This window comes from Mirounga angustirostris, unplaced genomic scaffold, assembly GCF_029215605.1.
Source record: "Mirounga angustirostris isolate CCGP_5_RB_7025 unplaced genomic scaffold, mMirAng1.0.hap1 SCAF_2, whole genome shotgun sequence".
Taxonomy (NCBI): domain Eukaryota; kingdom Metazoa; phylum Chordata; class Mammalia; order Carnivora; family Phocidae; genus Mirounga; species Mirounga angustirostris.
Window position 1 is genome coordinate 30,093,086 of NW_026991710.1, and position 24,090 is coordinate 30,117,175.

At 38.3% G+C, this 24,090-nt stretch overlaps 1 protein-coding gene across 1 annotated transcript in view; it reads left to right on the forward strand.

Annotated features, from left to right (window-relative positions):
- The window catches only part of DTHD1 (death domain containing 1), a 62,494-nt gene that overhangs the window by 15,851 nt on the left and 22,553 nt on the right, over positions 1–24,090 (forward strand). Inside the window, 5 exon segments of the mRNA XM_064582011.1 lie at positions 5,894–6,058; positions 8,719–8,864; positions 8,867–8,959; positions 8,962–9,006; positions 16,003–16,247. Coding sequence (XP_064438081.1) covers positions 5,894–6,058; positions 8,719–8,864; positions 8,867–8,959; positions 8,962–9,006; positions 16,003–16,247 — 694 coding nt within the window.

The window sequence follows — 24,090 nt, forward strand, 5'->3', positions numbered from 1 at the left end:
GGTGTTGGTTTTAAGATGATCTTGTTAAAATGTAACATGTGAGTCATATACAAGAATATTTGTGAAATAGATGTGTCATATTATGTAAGAATAAAATAGACAAGTTGGTAAACCTACCATTAACTTAAGAAACCAAAAAGAGCTGATCCCTCAGAATAGCCAACACAGGAGAAGAATAGAGATGGAAGAGGGGCACTACCTGACTTTGAGACTTACTATAAAGTTATAGGACTCAACACAGTATGGTACTGGTGAAAGAATAGGCAAATAGATCAGTAGAACAGAAAAGAGAGCCCAGAAATATATATATATAGTCAACTTATCTTTGACAAAGGAGAAAAGGCAATGACAAAGGAGTAAAGACAGTCTTCTGAAGAAAACAAGTGCTGGAACAAGTAGATGTCCACATTCCAAAAAATGAATCTAGACACAGACTTTATACTCTTCACAAAAATTAACCCCAAATGGATTATAGACATAAATGTAAAATGCAAAACTATAAAACTCCTAGAAGATAACATAAGTGAAAACCTAGATGACCTTGGGCATGGTGATGACTTTTAGATACAACATCAAAGGCACAATCCATGATAGAAATAACTGATATGCTGGACTTCATAAAATTAAAAATTGTCTCTGGGAAAGACAATATCGAGAAAATAAGATGAGCCACAGACTGGGAGAAAATATTTTCAAAAGATACATCTAATAAAGGACTATTTTCCAAAATATACAAGGAACTCTTAAAACTTAACAATAAGAAACAAAAACCCTAATTAAAAAATGGTCCCAAGACCTTAACAGATACCTCACCAAAGAAGATATATAGTTGGCAAATTAGAATCTGAAAAGATGCTCCACATTATGTCATCACTGAGATGCTAATTAAAACAAAAATGACACATCAATACATATCTATTAGGATGGCCAAAATCCAGAACACTGACAACCTTAAATATTGGTGAGGATGTGAAGCAGCAGGAATTCTTATGCATTGCTGGCGGGAATACAAAATGGTACAGCTACATTGGAAAACTGTGGTTTCCTACAAAACTAACCATACTCTTATCTTAAGCATTTCTTGGTATGTATCCGAAGGAGTTGAAAACATGTCAACACAAACACCTGCATATAGATATTACAGAAAATTTATTCATAATTGTCAGAACTTGGCAGTAACCAAGATGTCCTTCAGTGGGTGAATGGATAGATAACATCCATACAATAGAAAATTACTCAGTGCCAAAAAGAAATGAGCTATCAAGCCAAAGAAGACATGGAGTCACCTTAAATGCATATTACTAAGTGAAAGAAGCCAATGTGAAGAGGCTACATACCATATGATACATACTGTAGGACATTTTGGAAAAGGCAAAACTATGGAGACAGAAAAAAGATCAGTGGTTGCCAGAGGTTGGAGTGAAGGAGGGACAAATAGGCGGAATACAGAGGATTCTTAGGGTGGTGAAGATGCTCGGCACAATACTACGATGATGGATACATGTCATTTTATGTTTGTTCGAACCTATAGAATGCACAACACAAAGAGTGAACCCTAATGTAGACTATGGATTTTGGGTGATTATGATGTATCAATGTAGGTCCACCAATTGTGACAAAGGTACCACTTTGATGGGGAATATTGGTAATGTAAGAAACTATGCATATGTGGGGGTAGGAGCTAAATAGGGAATCTCTGTACCTTCCTCTCAATTTTGCTGTAAGCCCAAAACTGCTATAGAAAAAAAAGGATTAAAAAAAAGAAACTATCCTTGAAAAGTTCCCAGCAATGTCTATTTCTACTTGTGGAACCTTCGAACAGATCTTTTTTTATCTTGGGAAAAATCTTCTGAGTTTCTCTTAATTGTGTGGCATTAAGGCATTTATCCAGGAAAAATATGTCGGGGCACTGTTAGACCTCAGGAAGGCAGTCTGGAGTGGACATCTGTTGCTGTGTCTACCCAGCCACTTTATTTTATGGGAATTGTGTCACAAATTCTGGAAATTGTTCTGTATATCCATGTGGACGTAAAGGGATTTTTCATGTTTTTCAATGTCCCTGTTAATTATAATTGAACACTTGAACCTAAATGGGCCAATTAATCCCCTTAATGCCTGGAATTTTGATATGGAAAAAGTCTTCAACTCAAGAAATAGCAAGGTCAATTATTCTTGAATAAAAAAATTGATTTAATAAAGGTTGATTATGTTTTATGGAACTCCTAATACATTAGAATGTCCTGTGGAGTGTGATCAAGTGCTATTCAATAGTATTGCTAGGCAATACTAGATGTGAAAGTTTGCTAATAGCATATATAGAAGGAAGACTTTATTTGCAGAGTTGTTAAGAACAGCTGGGATAAATAAGAATGCTGCCAAATCATTTAGTTTCAAGATGAGGTATATCTATTATCATATTAAAGTCTAAATTTGAGGTGATGGATATGTTAACTAACTTTACTATAATAATCATTTTACAACATATAAACGTATTAAATCATCACATTGTACACCTTAAACTTATACAATATGTCAATTACATCTCAATAAAGCTGGAAAAAATGGAATCTAATTTTGATCTTTATATCATTAAGGATTTTTTTGATTTTAAATGTCAGAAAAGCAAACTCGAAATTTTAAGGAGAAAGGAATTATTTGGTTCATGTAAATAAAGTCTGGGGATATATTTATCTTCACATTCCTCTTAAACCAGAAAGAACTTAGTCTCTTCTCTTTCTGCCTTCCTCTGTGCCAATTCCATTCTCTGACAGGCTTGTTCCTCATGCTGGCAAGATAGCTACATCTTGATAACTCCAAGTTCAGTGGAAAAGGGGAAGCTGTCCCATGGATATGCATAAAGGCCCTGAGAGTTATTCTCACTCTAAATCAGTTACAAACCCATCACTGAACAGATCACTGGGATCGGAAGGATGATGCACTATACAGGGTGGGCTAGGCTAGGTTATGGCATGTTAACAAAAACCTGAATTCCCGAGGACTGATGACAATCTTTATATCTCACACATGCTGTGTTGCCATCAAAGGCAGGCTGCTTCTTGGTTATCCTTACTCCAGAACTCAGGCTGAAAGGCAACCACTTTCTGGCTGCTGTCATGGTAGCAGAAGAAAAAGTTTTGGTAGATCTGCATGAGCAATTAAATGCTTGGTCTCCAAGTGACATTCACCATTCATTAACCAGAGCTAGTCATATGGCCCCCCTCAACCATAGGGGGGACAGGAAGTTCAATCCACTCTGGAAAATGGTATGGAGGTTCCTCAAAAAGTTGAAAATAGAGCTACCCTAAGACCCAGCAATTGCACTACTAGGTATTTACCCCAAGCATACAAATGTAGTGATCCAAAGGGGCACCTGCACCCCAATGTTTATAGCAGCAATGTCCACAATAGCCAAACTATGGAAAGAGCCCAGATGAAGATGTGATGTGTACACACACACACAGACACACACACACACAATGGAATATTATGCAGCCATCAAAAAATGAAATTTTGCCATTTGCAACGACGTGGATGGAACTAGAGGGTATTATGCTAAGCAAAATAAGTCAATCAGAGAAAGACAATTATTATATGACCTCACTGATATGTGGAATTTAAGAAACAAGGCAAAGGATCATAGGGGAAGAAAGGAAAAAATGAAACAAGACGAAATCAGAGAGGGAGATAAATCGTAAGACACTCCTGATCTTACTTAATCTTACCCAAACTGAGGGTTGCTGGAGCGTTGGGGGTGGTGGGGTAATGGGGTGATGGACATTGGGGAGGGTATATGTTGTAATGAGAACTGGGTACTATATAAGACTAATGAATCACAGACCTGTATCTCTGAAACAAATAATACATTATATGTTAATTAATTGAATTTAAATTTAAAAAAATTTAAAAAGGGGTGCAATCCTATCGTGTGCTCAGGATGGGGAAAAATTGAATTTTTTGGCAAACTGTATTAATGAATGCCAAATGCACTATTTGGCTCAGGTTATACACCCACCTGGACCTGGGAGGAGGGTCATTTCCACTACAGCTGAGAACCTGCAGGTCCCCACAAAAATTTAAGCTATTGGTAGAAAAAAAAGAATTGTCATCAGAAAAAGAAATCAATAATACATTTAATTAAGTAAGTTTCTAGTAAATGATCAAAGTTTTGGATTCAGTTTTAGTATATCTTCCTGTGTTAAAAAATTATTAACTTTGAAGGATTACAAAATTTACTCTATTTGCGGTTTTAAAACAAAACCCCAAAACTAAATGCTATTTCTTCCCCATCCTCCTTATTTTAAATTGGTTGATTCCCTGAAGGAATCAGTAGAGTCTAAAGTTTTCAGAGTGGACATTTAAATCTGGCTTAGTTCCTAATTTATGGGTTGTAGGACAGCTCAACCTGTAAACATTAAGGTGGTTTTAAAGCCATAACTAATTCTTTTTTTTTTTTAAGATTTTATTTATTTATTTGTGAGAGAGAGAGTTAGAGAGAGCACAAGAGCAGGGTGAGGGGCAGAGGTGAGAAGCAGACTCCCCTCTGAGCAGGGAGCCCAATGCGGGGCTCAATCCCAGAGCTCCAGGATCATGACCTGAGCCGAAGACAAACACTTAACCAACTGAGCCCACACAGGTGCCCCGCCATAACTAATTCTATTCACAAATAAAGATGTGGGATTCACACTTGGTCTTCGTTCTTAGTAGCTAGCTAAAATGTTTCTGAAACCCTTGTGAGTAGTACCATTATTAGACCATTTTTCCCCCCAAGATGTTCAGTATCAAGGACTTTTCTTCCTTTGTGAGGAACAGATCTCCATTTAAGGGAATTCAGGAAAAGAGAAGTTTATTGTAAGACTATTCATTCCATCTCTAGGACTACATGAATTCTTTCATTGTGATTTTTCTCCTTTTCTCTTTTAGCATCTCCTCTATTTTTCCTTTCTTACTAATATCTGTGCTTATTATTTTCATAACCCAGGGCACTGCGGCTGAAGGACAACAGTGACAAATTATAATCTCTGAACCTCTTAGACAAATTCTAAAGAAAAAGGATAAAATTTGTAGGGTGCTGAAAACTGGTCTACTGTGAGTCAGTTCAGCTCTGGCTGGTGGAAGATAGCACATGGTACATACAACTGCCCCTTTTAGAGCATTTGTGTGGAGCAGGTTTAAAAGGAAGGAGAACTGTGCAAGAAAGCTAACTGGCTATATCTGTAGGAAGTAGGATGAGAATATTAATTCCATTAATGCTTACTATAATTATAAGTGCTTTACAAATATGAATTCTGCTCTGTGATGTAGATACTGTTATTACTCTCATACTATAAATAAGAAAATGATGATACAGAGATAACAAATACCTTCCCGTGGTTATGCAGTTAATAAGATGCAGATTCACCCAGTATTTCAAAGTAGTCTTGCTCCTGAGTCTGTGGTCTTACCTATCAGCCTCCTCCACTACTCTTGGCTCTTCTGAAGCATCTGGATTCACACCAGCGAGTTTATTAATGTTTTGGGGTTTTCCCTTAACTCTTTTGCCAGTAATGAAATGCTTCTCATTCTCCGAAGTTCATCACAAATACTAACATTTTCACTCTGGAAGCTTCCCTGAGCACCTTCCTTCTGCTGCACAAACCATCCTGCACATTCCCTTAATTACCACACTGATCACCTTGTGCTGTATTTGGGTAACACTGTAATACCATGAGCTTCTGCAGAGCAAGGGCTATATATTTCTTATCTTTGTATTCCTGGTGCATGGCATAATTCCTGGCACATGGAATATACTTAATGTATTGTTATTGGATAATTCACTTAATGAAAGAATGAATGCATTAAGTAAGATTTGTGCCACACAAATTTTACCAGTCTCTCTTCTGCGACCATTATATAGGACAAAAAGCGCTTCCATAAGAAAACCTGGGACGAATGCCTGTGAATCTTTGAAATTACTGGGATTCAGAGGCCAAGACAGTGGTTGGTTTGGGCTGGATGATGTGGTCGTGAGAAACATGCAGAGTGGCTTGATATCGTTTGAGTTGTGTGAACATTTAGAGAGGTAATACAATAGTAAACAATAAAAGTTGACAATATTATGTCTTGATGATTTATAATTGATGTTTATAGAAATGGAATTATAGGGTTAAATTTTTCTTCCTCAAATAAGAGTATCAATAGTTCTTCAGGGTGTGCTTAAAATGTAAACCGGAATTGATATGAATATGCTATCTATAATTTCATTCATGAGAGTTTAATAAGTGCATTCGGAAACCACTCATAACTTAGATGTATTAAGTTTTCTTTTAACTCCCAAATAGTTGTAAAATAGCACCTTTATTTATGAAATTCCATAAAGACAGTAATTTACTGTTCATACTATGCTCATCTCATAACTATGTATATGTAACTGAATTCATTATTTCTGTGTCCTCATTTTACTTTCTCATTTCCATGTTTTCTAGACAGTTCGTAATGAAAAGAGTTTTAGACAGTTTTAAGGCTCATCAGGAGCAGATATTCATAAAGAGAAGACAATCCTATGGCTAAAAATAGCTTTCATTTTAAAATGGAAGATCTTACATCTACAATTGTCTTGGGTCAGAAGCAGAGTCTAAGATGAGAATCTATTGATTTATTGAGGGAGAACACTTAGGTGAATCCTATAAGGGAATGAAAGAAACAAGTAGGGCAAGGGAGTAAGATCGGAAAACCTATGGTTTCAGTAGAAGTTTTATCTCAGCCTGATACCTGAGGGAAGCTCTGGAGCATGAAGACCAAGAAGGCTGGCTTTACACCCCTGCATCAGTCAGTCCCTGTCCATGGGTGCAGGGATGCTCTGGTTGAGGGGGCTCCTGTAGGGCAATTCTTTGGAGAAGAGTTGGGGGAAATGTGGGGACGGGTAGCGATCCAGCCCAGAGAAAGATGTGTGTATTAGTCTGCCAGGCTGCCGTAATAAAGTCCCACAAACTAGGTGGCTTTAACAACAGAAATGTATTGTCTCATAATTCTGGAGGCTAGAAGTCCAAGATCAAGGTGTTTGCAAGTTTCATTCCTTCTGAAGACTGTGAAGGAAGGATCCGTTCCAGGCCTCCTTCTTTGGCTTATAGATGGCCATTTTCATGTTCACATGGCATTCCGTGTGTGTGCATATTTCTATGTCCAGATTTCCCCTTTTTATGACACCAGTTATATTGGACCTAATGACCACGTTAACGTGATTACCTCTGTCAAGACCCTATCTCCAAATAAGGTCACATTCTAAGGTACTGGGGGTTAGGCCTGCAACACAGGAATTTGAGTAGAGGGGACAAAATTCAACTCATAACAAGGTCCATTCACAACAATCTTTACCACACAGTGAGAGATAAAAATTTTAACTCCCACTTAATTATGACATGTATTTTTTGTCCCACTGGTAGTAAATGGATGATCTTGATTATCTTTCTCTTTGCATAGTTTGAAGTAATACTCTTTGGTAATGCTAGTTAAAATATAATTTAAAAGATGTTGGCGGAGATGTGGATAAAGGGGAACCCTCCTACACTGTTGGTGGGAATGCAAGCTGGTGCAGCCACTCTGGAAAACAGTATGGAGATTCCTCAAAAAGTTGAAAATAGAGCTACCCTACGACCCAGCAATTGCACTACTGGGTATTTACCCTAAAGATACAAATGTAGGGATCCGAAGGGGTACGTGCAACCCAATGTTTATAGCAGCAATGTCCACAATAGCCAAACTGTGGAAAGAGCCAAGATGTCCATCGACAGATGAATGGATAAAGAAGATGTGGTGTATATATACAATGGAATACTATGCAGCCATCAAAAGGAATGAAATCTTGCCATTTGCAATGACGTGGATGGAACTGGAGAGTGTTATGCTGAGCGAAACAAGTCAATCAGAGAAAGACATGTATCATATGACCTCACTGATATGAGGAATTCTTAATCTCAGGAAACAAACTGAGGGTTGCTGGAATGGTGGGGGGTGGGAAGGATGGGGTGGCTGGGTGATAGACATTGGGGAGGGTAGGTGCTATGGTGAGCGCTGTAATTGTGCAAGACTGTTGAATCACAGACCTGTACCTCTGAAACAAATAATAAATTATGTGTTAAAAAAAAAAAGAAGAAGAAGATAGCAGGAGGGGAAGAATGAAGGGGGGGAAATCGGAGGGGGAGATGAACCATGAGAGACTATGGACTCTGAGAAACAAACTGAGGGTTCTAGAGGGGAGGGGGTGGGGGGGGATGGGTTAGCCTGGTGATGGGTATTAAAGAGGGCACGTTCTGCATGGAGCACTGGGTGTTATGCACAAACAATGAATCATGGAACACTACATCAAAAACTAATGATGTAATGTATGGGGATTAACATAACAATAAAAAATTTAAAAAAATTAGAATAAAATTTCAAATGTAAAAAAAACATAATAATAAAAATATATATAAAAATATGCTGCTATATTTAGAGCTGATCTGAGCCTGGATGATTGCTTCGTCCATGAACATCTGTTTAGAACTTGGTTTGGTTTGAACGGTTTCCTGACTGCCAAGAGTTTCATTAATGTCACTCATGAATCTAACTATTTGGTTATCAGCATGCTTGATTTTGAAGAATGCTTGGATGAGAATGGCTCTCTCCTTGGGTGTTGCTTGTTATCAGTGCTATCTTTGAGATGACAGGTGGCCCTTAATGTCATGCCTCTCTGCTCCCATGCAGGTTTATTGTGCTTCATCTTTCTTCCAATGTGGAAAACAGCCATTTGGTTTCTTTCATGAAAGCTCTGGAGGAAGCCATGCTCAGCGGCATTGCCTGTGCTGTTCTTTGCCACCAGAAAGACAATCCCCGGAGAGTCATTATTCTCATGGGCCGTCCAAAGATTTAAACCAGGTGCTTCGGAACCTGCGCTCAGAAACGTTCGGTGGTCCCCAGGAGCCATCGCGCTCCTTCCAAGTAAAAGAAGAGACCAACTTCTTTTAAGATTTACTGGAAATAACTTTGCTTCAAGTAAGTATAAAGACACTTGTTGTATGCTCTATGGGCTTAGGGCCGCAAACTTCAGAAAGAGTTCGTGAAACTTGTATGACTAAGGACGCTTCCAGAAAACTGAGAGGAGGCTTTTAAAAAGTGGGAAGAGGAAAACACTTACTTGTTTCTTCCTTTCCAGTCTCTTTCTTTTCTTATGAGGGGTGCATGATCCCTTACAGGCGGACTCTAAGTGACATTCTTCTATAAATATCTTCTCCGTGATTACTCTGAGTCCAAGCTAGAATCATCGCTCTCACATACCAGTGCAGTTGCCTCCTAAATACTCCTCCGCTTCTACTATTAGCCACGTGAAATCTAATTCCACACAGGAACAATAGTGATCTTTTAAAAATATAAATCATGGGCGCCTGGGCGGCTCAGTTGGTTGGGCGGCTGCCTTCGGCTCAGGTCATGATCCTGGAGTCCCGGGATCGAGTCCCGCATCGGGCTCCCTGCTCAGCGGGGAGTCTGCTTCTCCCTCTGACCCTCCTCCCTCTTGTGCTCTCTGTCTCTCATTCTCTCTGTCTCAAATAAATAAAATCTTAAAAAAAAAAAATATATATATATATATATAAATCATACTTTATTACCCCATCATTAAAACCTTACAATTATCTCTTATTTTACTTAAAATAATAACTAAACTCGTTCTGATGTCTTATGAAGAATCTAACCTGGGATCAGTGGACTCCCAAGAGATGTGTGGATAGAACTATATTCCAATATAATTATCTTACTTATACTTTCACGTATTTTATTTTATATATTTATCTATTTTTTATTTATTTATTTTATTTATTTTTTTTAAAGATTTTATTTATTTATTTGACAGAGAGAGACACAGTGAGAGAGAGAACACAAGCAGGGGGAGTAGAAGAGGGAGAAGCAGGTTTTCTGTAGAGCAGGGAGCCTGATGCAGGGCTCGATCCCAGGACCCTGGGATCATGACCTGAGCCGAAGGCAGACGCTTAATGACTGAGCCACCCAGTCGCCCCTATATATCTATTTTTAAAAAAGATTTTATTATTTTTTTGACAGAGAGAGATGGCAAGAGAGGGAACACAAGCAAGGGGAGCTGGAGAGGGAAAAGCAGGCTTCCCATTGAGCAGAGAGCCCAATGTGGGGCTCGAACCCAGGACGCTGGGATCATGACCTGAGCCGAAGGCGAATGCTCAAAGACTGAGCCGCCCAGGTGCCCCTATATTTTAAAAGACTACTCTGAGAAGCAGTCAGTAGGTTTTACCAAACTCCAAAAGGGTCCATGGCACAAAAGTGGTTAAGAACCTCTCTCTGATCTAGATGACATACCCTGTTTACCTCTCATCCTCATATTTATCTGGTGCTTTTTTGCTTCCATTATAAATCTTACCACAATTTGAAATTATTTTATTTGTTTATTTACTTTTCATTCATATACTTATGTTCTTCACTGGAATGTAAATTTCATAAGGTTGACAACTATGTCTTTCTTGCTGTGTACCCCTGAGCCTGGTACATCGAGAACCTGGTACATCAAGAGCTTTCAATAGGTATGCAGTAAATGGGTGAATATATGACAATACTAAGAAAAACAGCACGAATGAATAGGAGAGGTTGCAGGATAAGGGGGGAGAAGTGAGGGAATAGATAAGAAAAGGGGGTAAAAGAAGATGAAGGGAAAAAGAAAAGGAAAAAAAAGGAGAACACAGAGAGAATACAGCTGTATGAGAGAAGAGATTAAAAAGATTTTTGGAGAAGTTGCCATTCCAGCGATTTCTTTTTTACTAATTCAACCACTTCCCCTCTGTAACTTCTTTCCTTGATGTGGAATAGAATCTAACAGGTATGCATGCAAAAGCCAGGGGTAGGGGAGAAGTCAGGCATGGGTTTTATGGGGATTTCTGGCCCAGGAATCTTGTGATAGACTTGACCTGAAGTAATATTTTCAGTTCACTTATAAACTGATACAGATCTCATTGATTTTTTTAAAAGATTTATTTATTTGACAGAGAGAGATGAAGCGAGAGCAGGAATACAAGCAGGGGGAGTGGGAGAGTGAGAAGCAGGCTTCCTGCCCAGCAGAGAGCCCGATGCGGGGCTCTATCCCAGGACCCTGGGATCATGACCTGAGCAGAAGGCAGATGCTTAACAACTGAGCCACCCAGGCACCCCAATCTCATTGATTTTTAATGATGCCTATTTTCTCTTTGATTCTGGAAATTAAGCCAAGCACCATTGGCTCTTTCTTGTCACAAAAATGATGCAGCTTGAAGCCGAAGCTGCCCTTTTTCTGGCATCTCAGAGATGAGGCCCAAAGCTTCCCAATGTGAACTGCCTTTTCCACTTCCACGTTCAGTGTCCCAGCCAACTGAGTCAGCCGGCAGGACTTAGTGAGTGAGTGACAAGGGTATCAGAAAAAGGAAAAGGGAAGGGTGAGGAGGGGGAGGAAGGAAGGTAGAAGAGATCCCTTTCTACTTGGCTTCCAAAGCAGAAACCACAGTTCCACCCTTGGACAATCTCTCTAAGAAGAGATAGTCAAATCCTGGAAGTGTCCCACCCAAACTAATGATGCCAGTGATTTTCCTGTAACACTGGGGACAACAGCTGTGTTTACCTAGTGCCCTAAACAGGAGTGAGTTACTGTGCTTCTTATAAGCGATGGTACTGAGTGTATTGTTGCCCGTAATTGGGAGGGGGAACATAAGCTAAAATAAGAGTGCTCGAGGAGGCCAGCACATGAGAAATTTCTCCATGTAGGGAATGGAGAAGAACTCATCTTTACGCGAGGGAAATGAATCAGACAGGATGCCAGATTGCGTCTGCTTTGCCTTTCCTAGAGACCTGTGCTCAGATCTGGGGCCTCAATGGATTTTTCGCCGTCTAAGAGGAACAAGATTCCCAGGAAAGCACTGATACCTCATCCTTTCATTAGAGCCTGTGATAGTTTCTCTGAATCTCAAAGACATACAATTCAGATAATGTCTGCTTAGAGGATTCTCCTCCCCACCCATCCACCCCACCCACTTCCAGTTACCTCCTACTGTACTTTTGTAGCTCACCTCGATGATCATGTTTAGAAGAGTGTTCCCATCTTTCCTGATTATGTCAGTTCTTATCTTACTTTTTCAGATCTTTATGTACTTCTCTTTTGTGTACATGGCTGTAGAGACAATCTTTTTTTATTCATTTGTTTGATCAATATCCAGATCAATATCTGACTACAGTCCCTTGAGAGCAGGTCCTGTCCTGTTGGTGGGCACCATTCAATCCCCAGCACCTAGTACAGTGCCTGACAGTTAGAAGTAGTATTTGTTGGAAGAATGGAAGACAAAAACTTGGGAAAGAACTTAACATTATAGAATTATGCAATTAAAAGTATTTAAAACTTTAATGGATTTAGATGACTGTTTTTTGAGAAATGTCAAAATTTTTATATGTATTTATATAGAATAGAGATGATTCTTTTGAGTGAGATCATGGGCTATGTACTTTATTTCTCCTTCTAAGAGAAAATAAGATAGGTGCTCCCCTGGGTTTTTTATATTAGCCTTTGGCATCCTTCTGAATATATACTTTCATTCTCCAGGTTAGAACTGTTAATTCATCACTTAGACTTCCTATCACATGTCATCTAAACCCCCAGTGCTCACAAAATCCAGAAAGTGCCAGGAAATGGGCAGATAAAATTTGATACTTTAGATTCGATACTTAAAAAATGACACTTTAGCATGACCCATCAAATCTAGTAATTCCTAAAGCCGTCTGTGTGTGTCAAAGTTGCCCTGAATGCCCTTTGGCCCAGAGAAGTGCCTTACCCAGAAACATGTGTAGGATGTTAGAATGAGCCCCCTTTTATTCATTCAATAAAATTTCCTGCCCTTGTGTATATTTTTTCTACTGGAGAGAGACAGAGAAGCAAATAAGTAAATAAAATGTACAGTGTGATGGGAGGGAAGTGCCTTATAGATGAATACAGCAAGGAAAAGACATCAAGAGTCTCAGAGGGAGTGGCAGAGTTGCCATTTTAAATAGACTCATGAAGGAGGACCTTTTTGAGAAAGTGACATTTAAGCAGAGATTTGAAGAAGGTGAGAAAGGAGCCATCATCCTATCTCAGGGGAGTCTGTCCCAGGCTGAGGGATTACAAGTGCTACTAAACAGAGGCATATGTGTGCCTGATCTGTCTGAGGAACAGCAAGGAGGCTGAAATGGGTGGATGAGAAGGAGAGGACTGTTGTAGGAGAGGAGGTGAGTACTGACTATTCCTTGAAGGTCATAGCAAGGAGTTGGCCTTTTATTCCAAGTGAAATGGGGAGCCACTTTGTTAACAGAGGAGTCACATGATCTGAGTTATAGAATAGATTCTCAACACAGTTATAATCTCAGAGGCAAAAGAAGAATTGGGAAGATGAGTTAATGAGCCATTATAATAAACCAAGCATGGGATGGTGGTGGCTTATGGGTAGAGGTGGTGGAGATGTGTTAGGATACAGAAAAACCCTAGCCAGTGGTTCTTACAAAATTCTCTGGTTCTCTATTTTGCTAGACTTTCACTTACTCATCTGAATATTCTAAGCAAAAGCATATATTTCTACATTTGTACTTTCTATGTCATCTTTGAAAAATATTCCAGTTCCCTTCATTGAGAAAAAATATATATTGCTACAAGGTGTATTTAGTAATATAAAATATAAGTAAATTCTATATTTCTTCATATGGCAAATATTTATTGAACAGCTACTATTCCAAGGGCTTCTAGGAAATATGTAATATGTTAAAGAGAAAAAGGTTTTCAAAATGTCAACTAAAGGTTGATTTCATAATTTTGGAATGCAATAAATGAATTTTGCTTTTACTTCTCTAACTATGCCAATGTGGGAGAAAAAAAAAGTAGAATAGTGAAATTCCTTTGTGCTGCTTGTCCTTTTTATAAATTTTTTAAAATTTTTTTTCAAGGGGTATTCAAAATATAGTGCTATATCTTGGCAGCAATGAAATTCCAACTTAAAAAAAATCTAGACTTTCTATTTATAATACTAAGATTCTGCTATTTATTACTAGGAAATCCTCAACAATTTCATCTTTATTTCATATATAAACATGAGATTTACATTATAGATCTTTATTTAAAAAAATTAGCTGGCAATGGGAGGCAGATAAACTGAAGATCTAAATTGAACCAATGTAGCTTTGCCTCACCCTCAATCTTTATATCCTGCATCTAAATTATCCCTTATGAGTAATTAAATACCTGTCAGGGAGTATCTTTCAAAGGATAGAAGGAGAGATTTATTAAGTTGTATTCTATTGGGACCAAAGTAACAACTCTAATAGTATGGAGTAGAACTTTGCCAGGTGTTACTCCAGTGATCTAAAAACTCTAAGTTAGCTAATTTACTAGGTGACATTTTAGTGACTCCAAATTTATTTTTCTTTTTTTTACCAGAGTGAAACTCTTTTAAGAAGGCAAGCCCTGGCTTTTCATTCCTTTCCTAGGATGTCCTAGGAATTGCTCTGTTCAAGTAGCCAAGTTGCCTCTAAAATATAAACTTATGTGAAGAGACATACTCCAACACATTTCATAACCTGGAGTTATTCAAATCTAGATTTAACTGTGCTTTAGAGATTCACCAAAATGACATCTAGCAGTTCAACAGGGAGAAAAATATTGGTGTCATCTACATCTCTCACAGAACTCTTATTTCATTGGGCAGGTTTTCCAAGAGAGAGAGCTCTGAGTAGTCAATGTTCAGGCTTCTAGAAATAGGAAGTTGCAACTTCTATATAAAGGCTTCATGTTGATGTTAAAAAAATATTAAGTGGGTTGTTTTTTATCATACAAATTTAAACCAGTTGAAGGATCCTGCTTCTTTCTTATCATTTGCTATTATTACTATCACCTACTGAGCACTTATTATGAGCTAGGCCCTTGTGCCGATCATTTTATCCATATTATTTCTTTTCATTCCCAGAACAATCCTAGGAGGTAAGTTTTATTGATCTTGTTTTAAAGATAAGGAAGTTAAGCTTCCAAGAAGTTCAGAGATGTGAAAGGACTGGATAAATATTACAATGTAGATAAATAGTTGGGCCGGCCCTGGATCTAGCTCTTTAAGTTTGAAACATACTATCTTAACTGTTACAATATAGCTTACATTTAAATTTTGCAAAGGGTAATGCAGACATGCCTTAGGAAAAATGGCAGTGTCTGTTTTGCTTTTGCAATGCCAACATAAAATTGTCCTGGTAAAACCCCCATGAGTGAAAAGTAATCTCCACTAAAGCTCTGGTATTTTCAATGAGCAGTTGAGAAGATATACCCTTATTTGGCAGAATTAATCAGGTTTCAATAAAAATGTTAGTAACATGAATCTAGTAAGTCTTCCATTTTGAAGTTTTGCTAAAACATCTCTATTTCTGTGATGGTGGAAATGTTTTGCATCTGCACTACCAAATAAGGTAGCTACTAGACATAGGTTGCTATTGAATATTTGAACTGTGGCTGGAGTGACCGAGGAATTGATTTTTCATTTTATTTAATTTTAATTAATTTCACCTTAAATTTTACAAGCCCCACACTGCTAGTGGCTACCGTACATCTAGAATGCCTATTGTGAGGTCATGATAGGGTCCCATATGCTATTAATAGTTAGGAGAGATAAAAAAGACAATTATTGAAAGGTAAAAATAATTTTCTAAATACAGAAAGAACTGAGTATTTCCAATAGTTTTTTGTTAAAGCAAAATGGAATGGAAAAAGAAAATCAAAGATTATTAGATTGAGAAGAAGCCAGAGAGCACCTGGTCCAATTACAGATAAGAAATCTTTTTAGTAATCTGCAGTCGCAGCCTATTGCTGCTTAAATTTTGGCAAAAGGCGATGACACCAAAAAAGCTTAAAAAGTTTGAAAAAGTGAAATAGTTATTTGGATTTTAAAGAAGTAAATAAGACAAAGTGGTAAATTTTAATAGTAACAAATGTATTTTACTTCTTAGGCAATGGGAAGGATTATGGAAAAGATTACAAGCTTATTTTTCATTTACAAAGAAAACCCAGGCTGGAACTCCAAATCAAAGAGGTGGATGAATTTGGAAACTATAGCTGCCCTCATTATAAGGGCACCATTGTAGTTCATAAAATACCTAAATAAAAGGTAGTCCACAACTTGGATCAATCTCTTATACTTGATGAAAACCACTATCAGTTGCCAATTTGCAAATTACCATTGAAATTGCCAAAGGTAAGTTATTTTACTTCCTTAACTACCATATTTTGTTGATTCTTCATAATTCTCTACCATAATCTATACTTCATGCATATGGATACTTAAGGTTAAAAAGAAAGGCAGGTCTAGAGTTGATAAGGAAGGAGTGGGTAGCTACAGTTTTAGAGTGGTGGAATACATATCAGGATTTTCACTTTCTTTCATCGTGACTTTCTAACAGGAATAATTCAAGTTGGTCTGGTCCTGATAGTATGTTCTTAATGGTTATGGAAATAATGTCATTATTTTCTGTAACTGCATCAGAATAACTGAAAAATCATTTATGAAACACTGAATATATTTCAGAGCACAACACATTTAAGAAGTCATATGGTGAGCAGGAAAACAACTTCAAAATATTTTCATCCAGACTTATCAAATCCTGCACACTAAAGAGTGAATTACTCTTACCTAAAATCCTTATTCTTTTTTTTAATTTAATTATGTTATGTTAATCACCATACATTACATCATTAGTTTTTGATGTAGTGTTCCATGATTCATTGTTTACATATAACACCCAGTGCTCCATTCAGTATGTGCCCTCTTTAATACCCATCACCAGGCTAACCCATCCCCCCCCACCCCCTCCCTCTAGAACCTTCAGTTTGTTTCTCAGAGTCCATTGTCTCTCATGGTTCATCTCCCCCTCCGAATCCTTATTCTTAACAGGAAAGTAAGATTGAATTGTTTCTCCAAATAGGTCAAACAAATAATTTTATTGCTGTGCATACTATTTTCTTCAATGATCCAGGACTTAGTACTTCTAAAGTATATTCTTAATGAGAAGTACAACTGAAAAATTCACTTTATCACTCTAAAGAGTAAACTTATTCTTTAAACATGCTAAAATTATTTTTTCATGTTTTTGCTCTTTGTGTTACAAATACCAGAAATATGTTTTCCGTACTGTTAGATTTTGTACTGATTTTAACTTAATTAACAAAGTAGTTAATAAATTTGACAAATATTAATTGAACTTCTGAAATAGGTTATGTGCTATGCCAGGCATTATGAAAAATACAGAGATATAGAGGGTAACACATGCCCTAAACCTGTGTTGTCCCAAATGATAGCCACTATCCGTATGTGTCTGTGGGGCGCTTGAAATATGGCTAGTCCAAATTGAGATGTGCTCTAAGTGTAAGGTACACACTAGATTTCAAAGATGCAGTACAAAAAAATGTAAAATAAGTCATTAATCATTTGTTTATATTGATTTTATAATAAATTATAATATTTTGGTTATGGGGCTAAATAAAATATATAATCATAATATAAGTAATATAATAAAATACATTATTACTTAACCCTGTAAAATTAATTTCACCTGTTTAAAAAAGACTTTTTATGTGGCTAACTAGAACATTTCAAATTACTTGTTTGTCTCAAAATATATTTCTATGGGGCAGTGTTGCTCTAAATGATTTACAATGTAACAAAGTATGGAAAACACGTACAGTGGACCCTTGAACAACTCAGGAGTTAGGGGCACCAACACCTGCATAGTCAAAAATCTGAGTATAAAATTGGACTCCCCCAAAACTTAACCATTAATAGCTAACTCTTGACCACAAGTCTTACTCATGACATAAACAGTTGATTGACCCATATTGTATGCTACATGCTTAATATATTGTATTCTTACAATAAATGAGAATAGTATTAAGAAAATCATAAGGAAAATACATTTATAGTAATGTGCTGTATTTATAAAAAAAATCAGTGTATAGGTTGAGCCATGCATTTCAAACCTGTGTTCTTCAAGGGTTAACTGTGTATAAAATCACCTTGTAAGACAATAAATGATTTAGACTATTGGGATAAATTGTACTCATAGTTGTTCAGAGGAGGAAATAGCTTTTCTGGAAGCTGATGCTGGTAGAAATTTCATGGTGGGTATAACATTTTTAAAAAATATTTTATTTATTTATTTGAGAGAGAGAGAGACAGATAGTGACAGAGATAGTGAGAGAGAGCACAAGCGGGGAGGAGAGGGAAAAGCAGGCTCCCACTGAGCAGGGAGCCCGATGCGGGACTCGATCCCAGGACCCTGGGATCATGACCTGAGCCGAAGGCAGACACTTAACTGACTGAGCCACCCAGGAGCCCCTGGGTATAGCATTTTATCTGAGCTTTGTAAGTTGGTAGAAATTTGGCCAGTGGAAATGAAGAAAAAATATGACAAAAAGGAATGAATTGCACTGGAGGTGGTAGGCATAGCTTAACAGGGATTCATAATTCATATAGTAACCATTATAATAATTTCTAATGTCTCTCAAGTGCTTTACATGCCCTATATTATTAAATCTGCACATGAGACATTATCACTGTTCTCATTTTACAGGAAACTGAGGCAAAGAAATTTTCATCAACTTGCTCAGGGTCCCATAGCTAAGTAAGTGTCTGACTAGGATGCAAACCCAGAAAATCAGCTTCCCACATGTGCAACCGCAGTCTGCTCTTGTCTCTTTAGCAGATAAAACCAGGATTTAGATAAACTCAAGGACATAAGATGGATTTTAGGACTTCTGTGTTCACCCCTGCAGTTGTATAATAATTTCATGAGTATTATGCTTTAGTGTAAAGGTGATAGGAAAATTATATAACAAATGATATGACCTGGATTCTCGTCAGTCAAACTGAAAGTAGCCATGACAGCCGAGGTGCTGGGTTGTAGAGACATTAATTCTTTACTTGCTGGTTTGGAGGAGATTCTGGGGTTCTTGGAAGGCATATGTAGGGTAGCAGCCTATTAAACCACTTATACTTAAAAAATATTTAAGAACAGGGCGCCTGGGTGGCTCAGTTGGTTAAGCGACTGCCTTCGGCTCAGGTCATGATCCTGGAGTCCCGGGATCGAGTCCCGCATCGGGCTCCCTGCTCGGCAGGGAGTCTGCTTCTCCCTCTGACCCTCCCCCCTCTCATGTGCTCTCTCTCTCCTCTCATCCTCTCTCTCAAATAAATAAATAAAATCTTTAAAAAAAAAGATATTTAAGAACAGTATAGCTGTATAAATATACACCCACTATCAGTTTTCCCTCTGTGCATTTTCATCTCCATCTTAGGGCCTTTGCACTTGCTGCTCACCTCACTTGGGACTCGCTTCCCTCAGATGGTCATATAGCTGGTTCTTTATCATTCCGGTTTCAGCTTACGTATCACTTCCTATGATTTTTCCCCCAAATCCTTTTCTAAAGTCACTCTTTAACCCATGAGCCTTTTAAAACTTACTTTGTAACTCTGACCATTAATTGAAATTATTAGATTTATGTATTTGTTCATATATTTTCCATTTGCCCTTGACCCTTGAGAAAGCAAACTCCATGAGCGAAGGACCTTGTCTCCTTACTCTGGCTGCACCATCAGTGATTAGAACAGTGCCTGGCGCATTGTAGGTCCTTTAAATATTTGCGACCGGATGAATGAGGAGGAGGTCTGTAGTGTTCGTTAGATTCTAAAAATTTAAGAAGTACGGACTTAATGGAGCACTCAAATTTGCTTGAACCAGTGGTTTATAGCCTCATTTGCAGACATTTAGCTGGCAGAGTTGATTTGGATCTACATGAAGATTCCAGCGCAGAGGAAGGGGACATTGGGCACATTCTCCAGGTGGCTCAGTTTAGTACATGACTTCCTCAGTTCACTCTGTTGTTCTGCTGCTATAGGGACACTATAGTGGGAGACAGTAAGGGGGCTGTTGGAATTCTCCGGCAGGAGGTAGTGAGGGCCTCACTGTGATAATGGCAAACAATGGAGAGAAAGCCCCTTATGGAAGAGAGGACAAATGTGAGGTCCAAAACATGACACAAATTCAGCTTTCAGTTTTCAGTGTTTTCTCTGCGGCCTATCTAACTTCATGAATCAATGAGCCAAATTAGCCAAGCTAGATGGCTTAGGGTTTTATAGAGATTTTGCTCCACTCCATAAAAGTCCATGTGAGTGATTGTCCAGGTCTTTTGCATAAGCTCTTCCTCTTCCTTGATTCTAGCAAACCATTCCTCACCTGCTTGCCTGAACAAATCCTACTGGTCATCTCTTACAGCTCTGCTGAGGTGTGACTTCTCCCAGGAAGGCTTCCTTGACTTCCCCTTCGGTATAAACTTTGGTGTGTTTGGTCTGTGTTTCCACAACACCCTACACTTTCCCTATCGCTGCAGTTACTGTATTTTATTTTATTTTATTTTTTTAATGTAATCTTTAAAAAAAAATTTTTATTTATTTATTTGACAGGGAGATAGAGCCAGAGAGCACAAGTAGAGAGAATGGCAGAGGGAGAGGGAGAAGCAGGCTCCCCACTTGAGCATGGAGCCCAATGCGGGGCTCCATCCCAGGACCCAGGGATCATGACCTGAGCCGAAGGCAGACACTTAACCGACTGAGCCACCCAGGCGCCCCCAGTTACTGTATTTTATCATAATCACTCGATTCCCAGTAGACAAATATTTCTCAATCTTTTGTGTTTGTTTTTGCCCTCCTAAGGAGTTTTTTTAGATATTTTTCCCTCTAATCAACCCTCCCCATTAATTTTAATATCACAGAACACAGTATGCATATTTGTATTTTATAAATTAAAAGTGCAAAGTCTTTTCAGCTTGCCCAAGAGCGAATTTTCCCTCCTGGAGGGTGATGTTATTCTAGTTGGAAATGCAATTATTATTCCAGGCACAGATATTGTCCTGTTCAATTTGCATTTCCAGTGCCAGGCATACAGTACATGCTCGATAATTATTTATGAATAGTCAGATGAATGAGGCAATTTCTTCAAACCTTAAGATTGTTTAGTCTTGGGCGCCTGGGTGGCTCAGTTGGTTAAGCGACTGCCTTCGGCTCAGGTCATGATCCTGGAGTCCCTGGATCGAGTCCTGCATCGGGCTCCCTGCTCGGCAGGGAGTCTGCTTCTCCCTCTGACCCTCCCCCCTCTCATGTGCTCTCTCTCATTCTCTCTCTCTCAAATAAATAAATAAATCTTTAAAAAAATAAAAAAATTAAAAAGATTAAAAAAAAGATTGTTTAGTCTTTTTTTAAAAAAAAGATTTTATTTATTTGACAGAGAGAGACACAGCAAGAGAGGGAACACAAGCAGGGGGAGTGGGAGAGGGAGAAGCAGGCTTCCCGCTGAGCAGGGAGCCCGATGCGGGGCTCGATCCCAGGACCCTGGGATCATGATCTGAGCTGAAGGCAGACGCTTAAAGACTGAGCCACCAGGCGCCCCAAGATTGTTCAGTCTTGACAGTGATAATCTTGAAACTCTATTGGCATGTTTAAAGATAGTACATTTTACTTGTCTGTTGACCTTCATATATCAAGCTGCTGTTCATAGCCATTAGTCCTTTCTTTTTCTTCCAGATAGGTTTGTAGAGGGCTTTCCAGGTACATTCTTTCGGCCCTTTTTCATGCCTGCTTACTAGAAGTTTTTTGGGTTGAGAAAAAAAAATCTGTGACTGTAGAAAATTTTCCCTCTTCTCAAACTAATATACCTAAGTGGGAATTGAAACCATGACCTTCAGTTTGTAAGAACAGATTCCTTCTACAAAGTTCAGAATTTAAAAAAAAAAAATTGACCTCAGCTTGACAGTATTAGAATATGCTATTTTTCAGGAAATGAAAGCAGCCCTATTATATGGAGGTTAGCATTAACGAACACTATGGTATGCACACATTTGTACATGCAGCGTAAATTAGGTGAAGGCATTTGTCAAAAGTAAAAGTGCTTTCACACAGAAGACAAGCAGTAAATATTTATACATATGTATATAGATAGAAACATACACATTCACATAACACATAATTCTAATGTTTGACCTTAATGTACTGTCTGATTTCCAAAGATGTGAAAACATATCACCCATTACCTCATGCTTGTGAGGAACTCTGTGTCTCATTCCTCAGCCTCCATATTCCATTCTTTCATATATTAATCCATTCAACCAAAACTTTTTGTATCCCATGGACCAGACATACAGTAGTGTTTCTTTATGTATGGTCTCATTTTCTTTTTACCTCTCTGCAGACTATTGTCATCTCATAGGAGAATGAGCCTCTAAACCATGTATGGTCTCATTTTCTTCTTACCTCTCTGCAGACTATTGTCAACTCATAGGAGAATGAGCCTCTAAACCATCAGTCAGATCATTTCCTGTCTCTGCTCCAAACCCTGCAATGGCTCCTAGTTTCACTCACGGTAAAAGACTACTTCCTCAGTATGAACTTGGCCCCCATTGACTCTAGGACAGTCTCTCCTATACTCTTCCCTTGTTCAACTCTAGCCACAATGACCCTTTTAGTGTTCTTGGAACTTGCCACACATGCTTCTGCTTCAGGTCCTTATGTTAGTGGTTCCCCTTGCCTGGAGTGTTCTTCCATCCATCAGATACCAGCAAGACCAATACCCTCACCTCCTCTAATTCTTTGATGAAATTTCCCCTTCTCTCTGAGGCCTACTCTGATTCTATTTCTTATTGCACTCTACTCCTCCCCACACAACCTGACACTCCTGATCCTCCTTAACGTGCTCTGCTTTTTTTTCTTTCCTCTAAAGCATTGATATTAACATTTATTTCTTTGTTTATTATGTTTATCATAGGAGCACTACTACTTCACAATGAGAACATGAGCCCCTTGAGGGCAAGAACCTTTATCTGTTGTTCTTTGCTGAGTTACAAGGCCCTGGAAGAGTGCCTGCCATGGGTTAGGAGCTCAAATAACGTTTGTTGAATGAATGAATTCATAAGTAGAGCTTGTATTTTAAATACACAAAGTGTGAAGAGGAAAGTGAGAAGTGTCAAGAAGGAAAATAAATTAGCCTTGGAGGGTTGACAGAATTTGAAGTGTGTGCTTACAGAAGCTTCGCTGTGGAGTGCCTTCTGGGTTGAGGAGTAACTGATAGGAAACCCATCTGTCTGTGTCGCCAGGAGAGCACTGTGGTGAGGGAAACAGCAAGTACCCACACTGTCATGGGCATGAATTTTAATCAAGGACTCCCTGGCGAGTGCTCATTGGAGGGGAAGAGAGAGGTGAATTGGTTTGAACGATAAAGAGGGTCCTCATGCTAATTCACATTTCAATATGATCTTCTGAAGATGGTCACATAATCAATATATGTGTAAACTTATGGTGGAAAAGAACAATGATTTGTCTCTAAGTCTGTCCTAAGCCATGCTTCAAACTTCCTTCTTTTCCAAAAAATTCAAGTGAATTCAGTTCACACCATTTCTATTTGTACTTTGGCAGAAACAAGGCAAGTTTCAAAAAACTCTCAGAGGTTTTTTTAGGTGGAAGGAAGTGGTGTGTGCATATGTGTGTGCTTCTGAAATCACGTCACATAGGTGACTGTCATTTGGTTATTTGTGCTATTGTGACTGCCTTTTAGTCTTCCTCTCTGCTTGGAAGTTTTGCTCTGAAGGAGAGAAGGGTTCTGGGTCTGGAGGCTGTTTCTGTGGGATTCTGCAGGGGCCCTACTTTCTCAGTCATACCTCACCTACATATTTACGTAAGCCATCTGCTGACCCAAGTTTTGCTTAGCCTGAACTTCCTCTTTTTTTTTTTTTAACTGAACTCATGACATGTGATTTCTAGTAAATAATGATACTGCTTCAACACTTACTTTCTCACCACATTAAATAACTTGCTTTGTCAAAGGGAGGAAGCAGGCAGAGGCTGGTACACCATTTACGCCACATTCACCATCTTCTCATCACTTTGGACTTACAGGGCCATCTCCCTGCCTTGTCAGGAATGACTTTTTTTTTAATATGACTTTTTTTTTTTTTTTTTTTACCTAAGCATATGAATACTATAAAGAATAATCTCAACTATA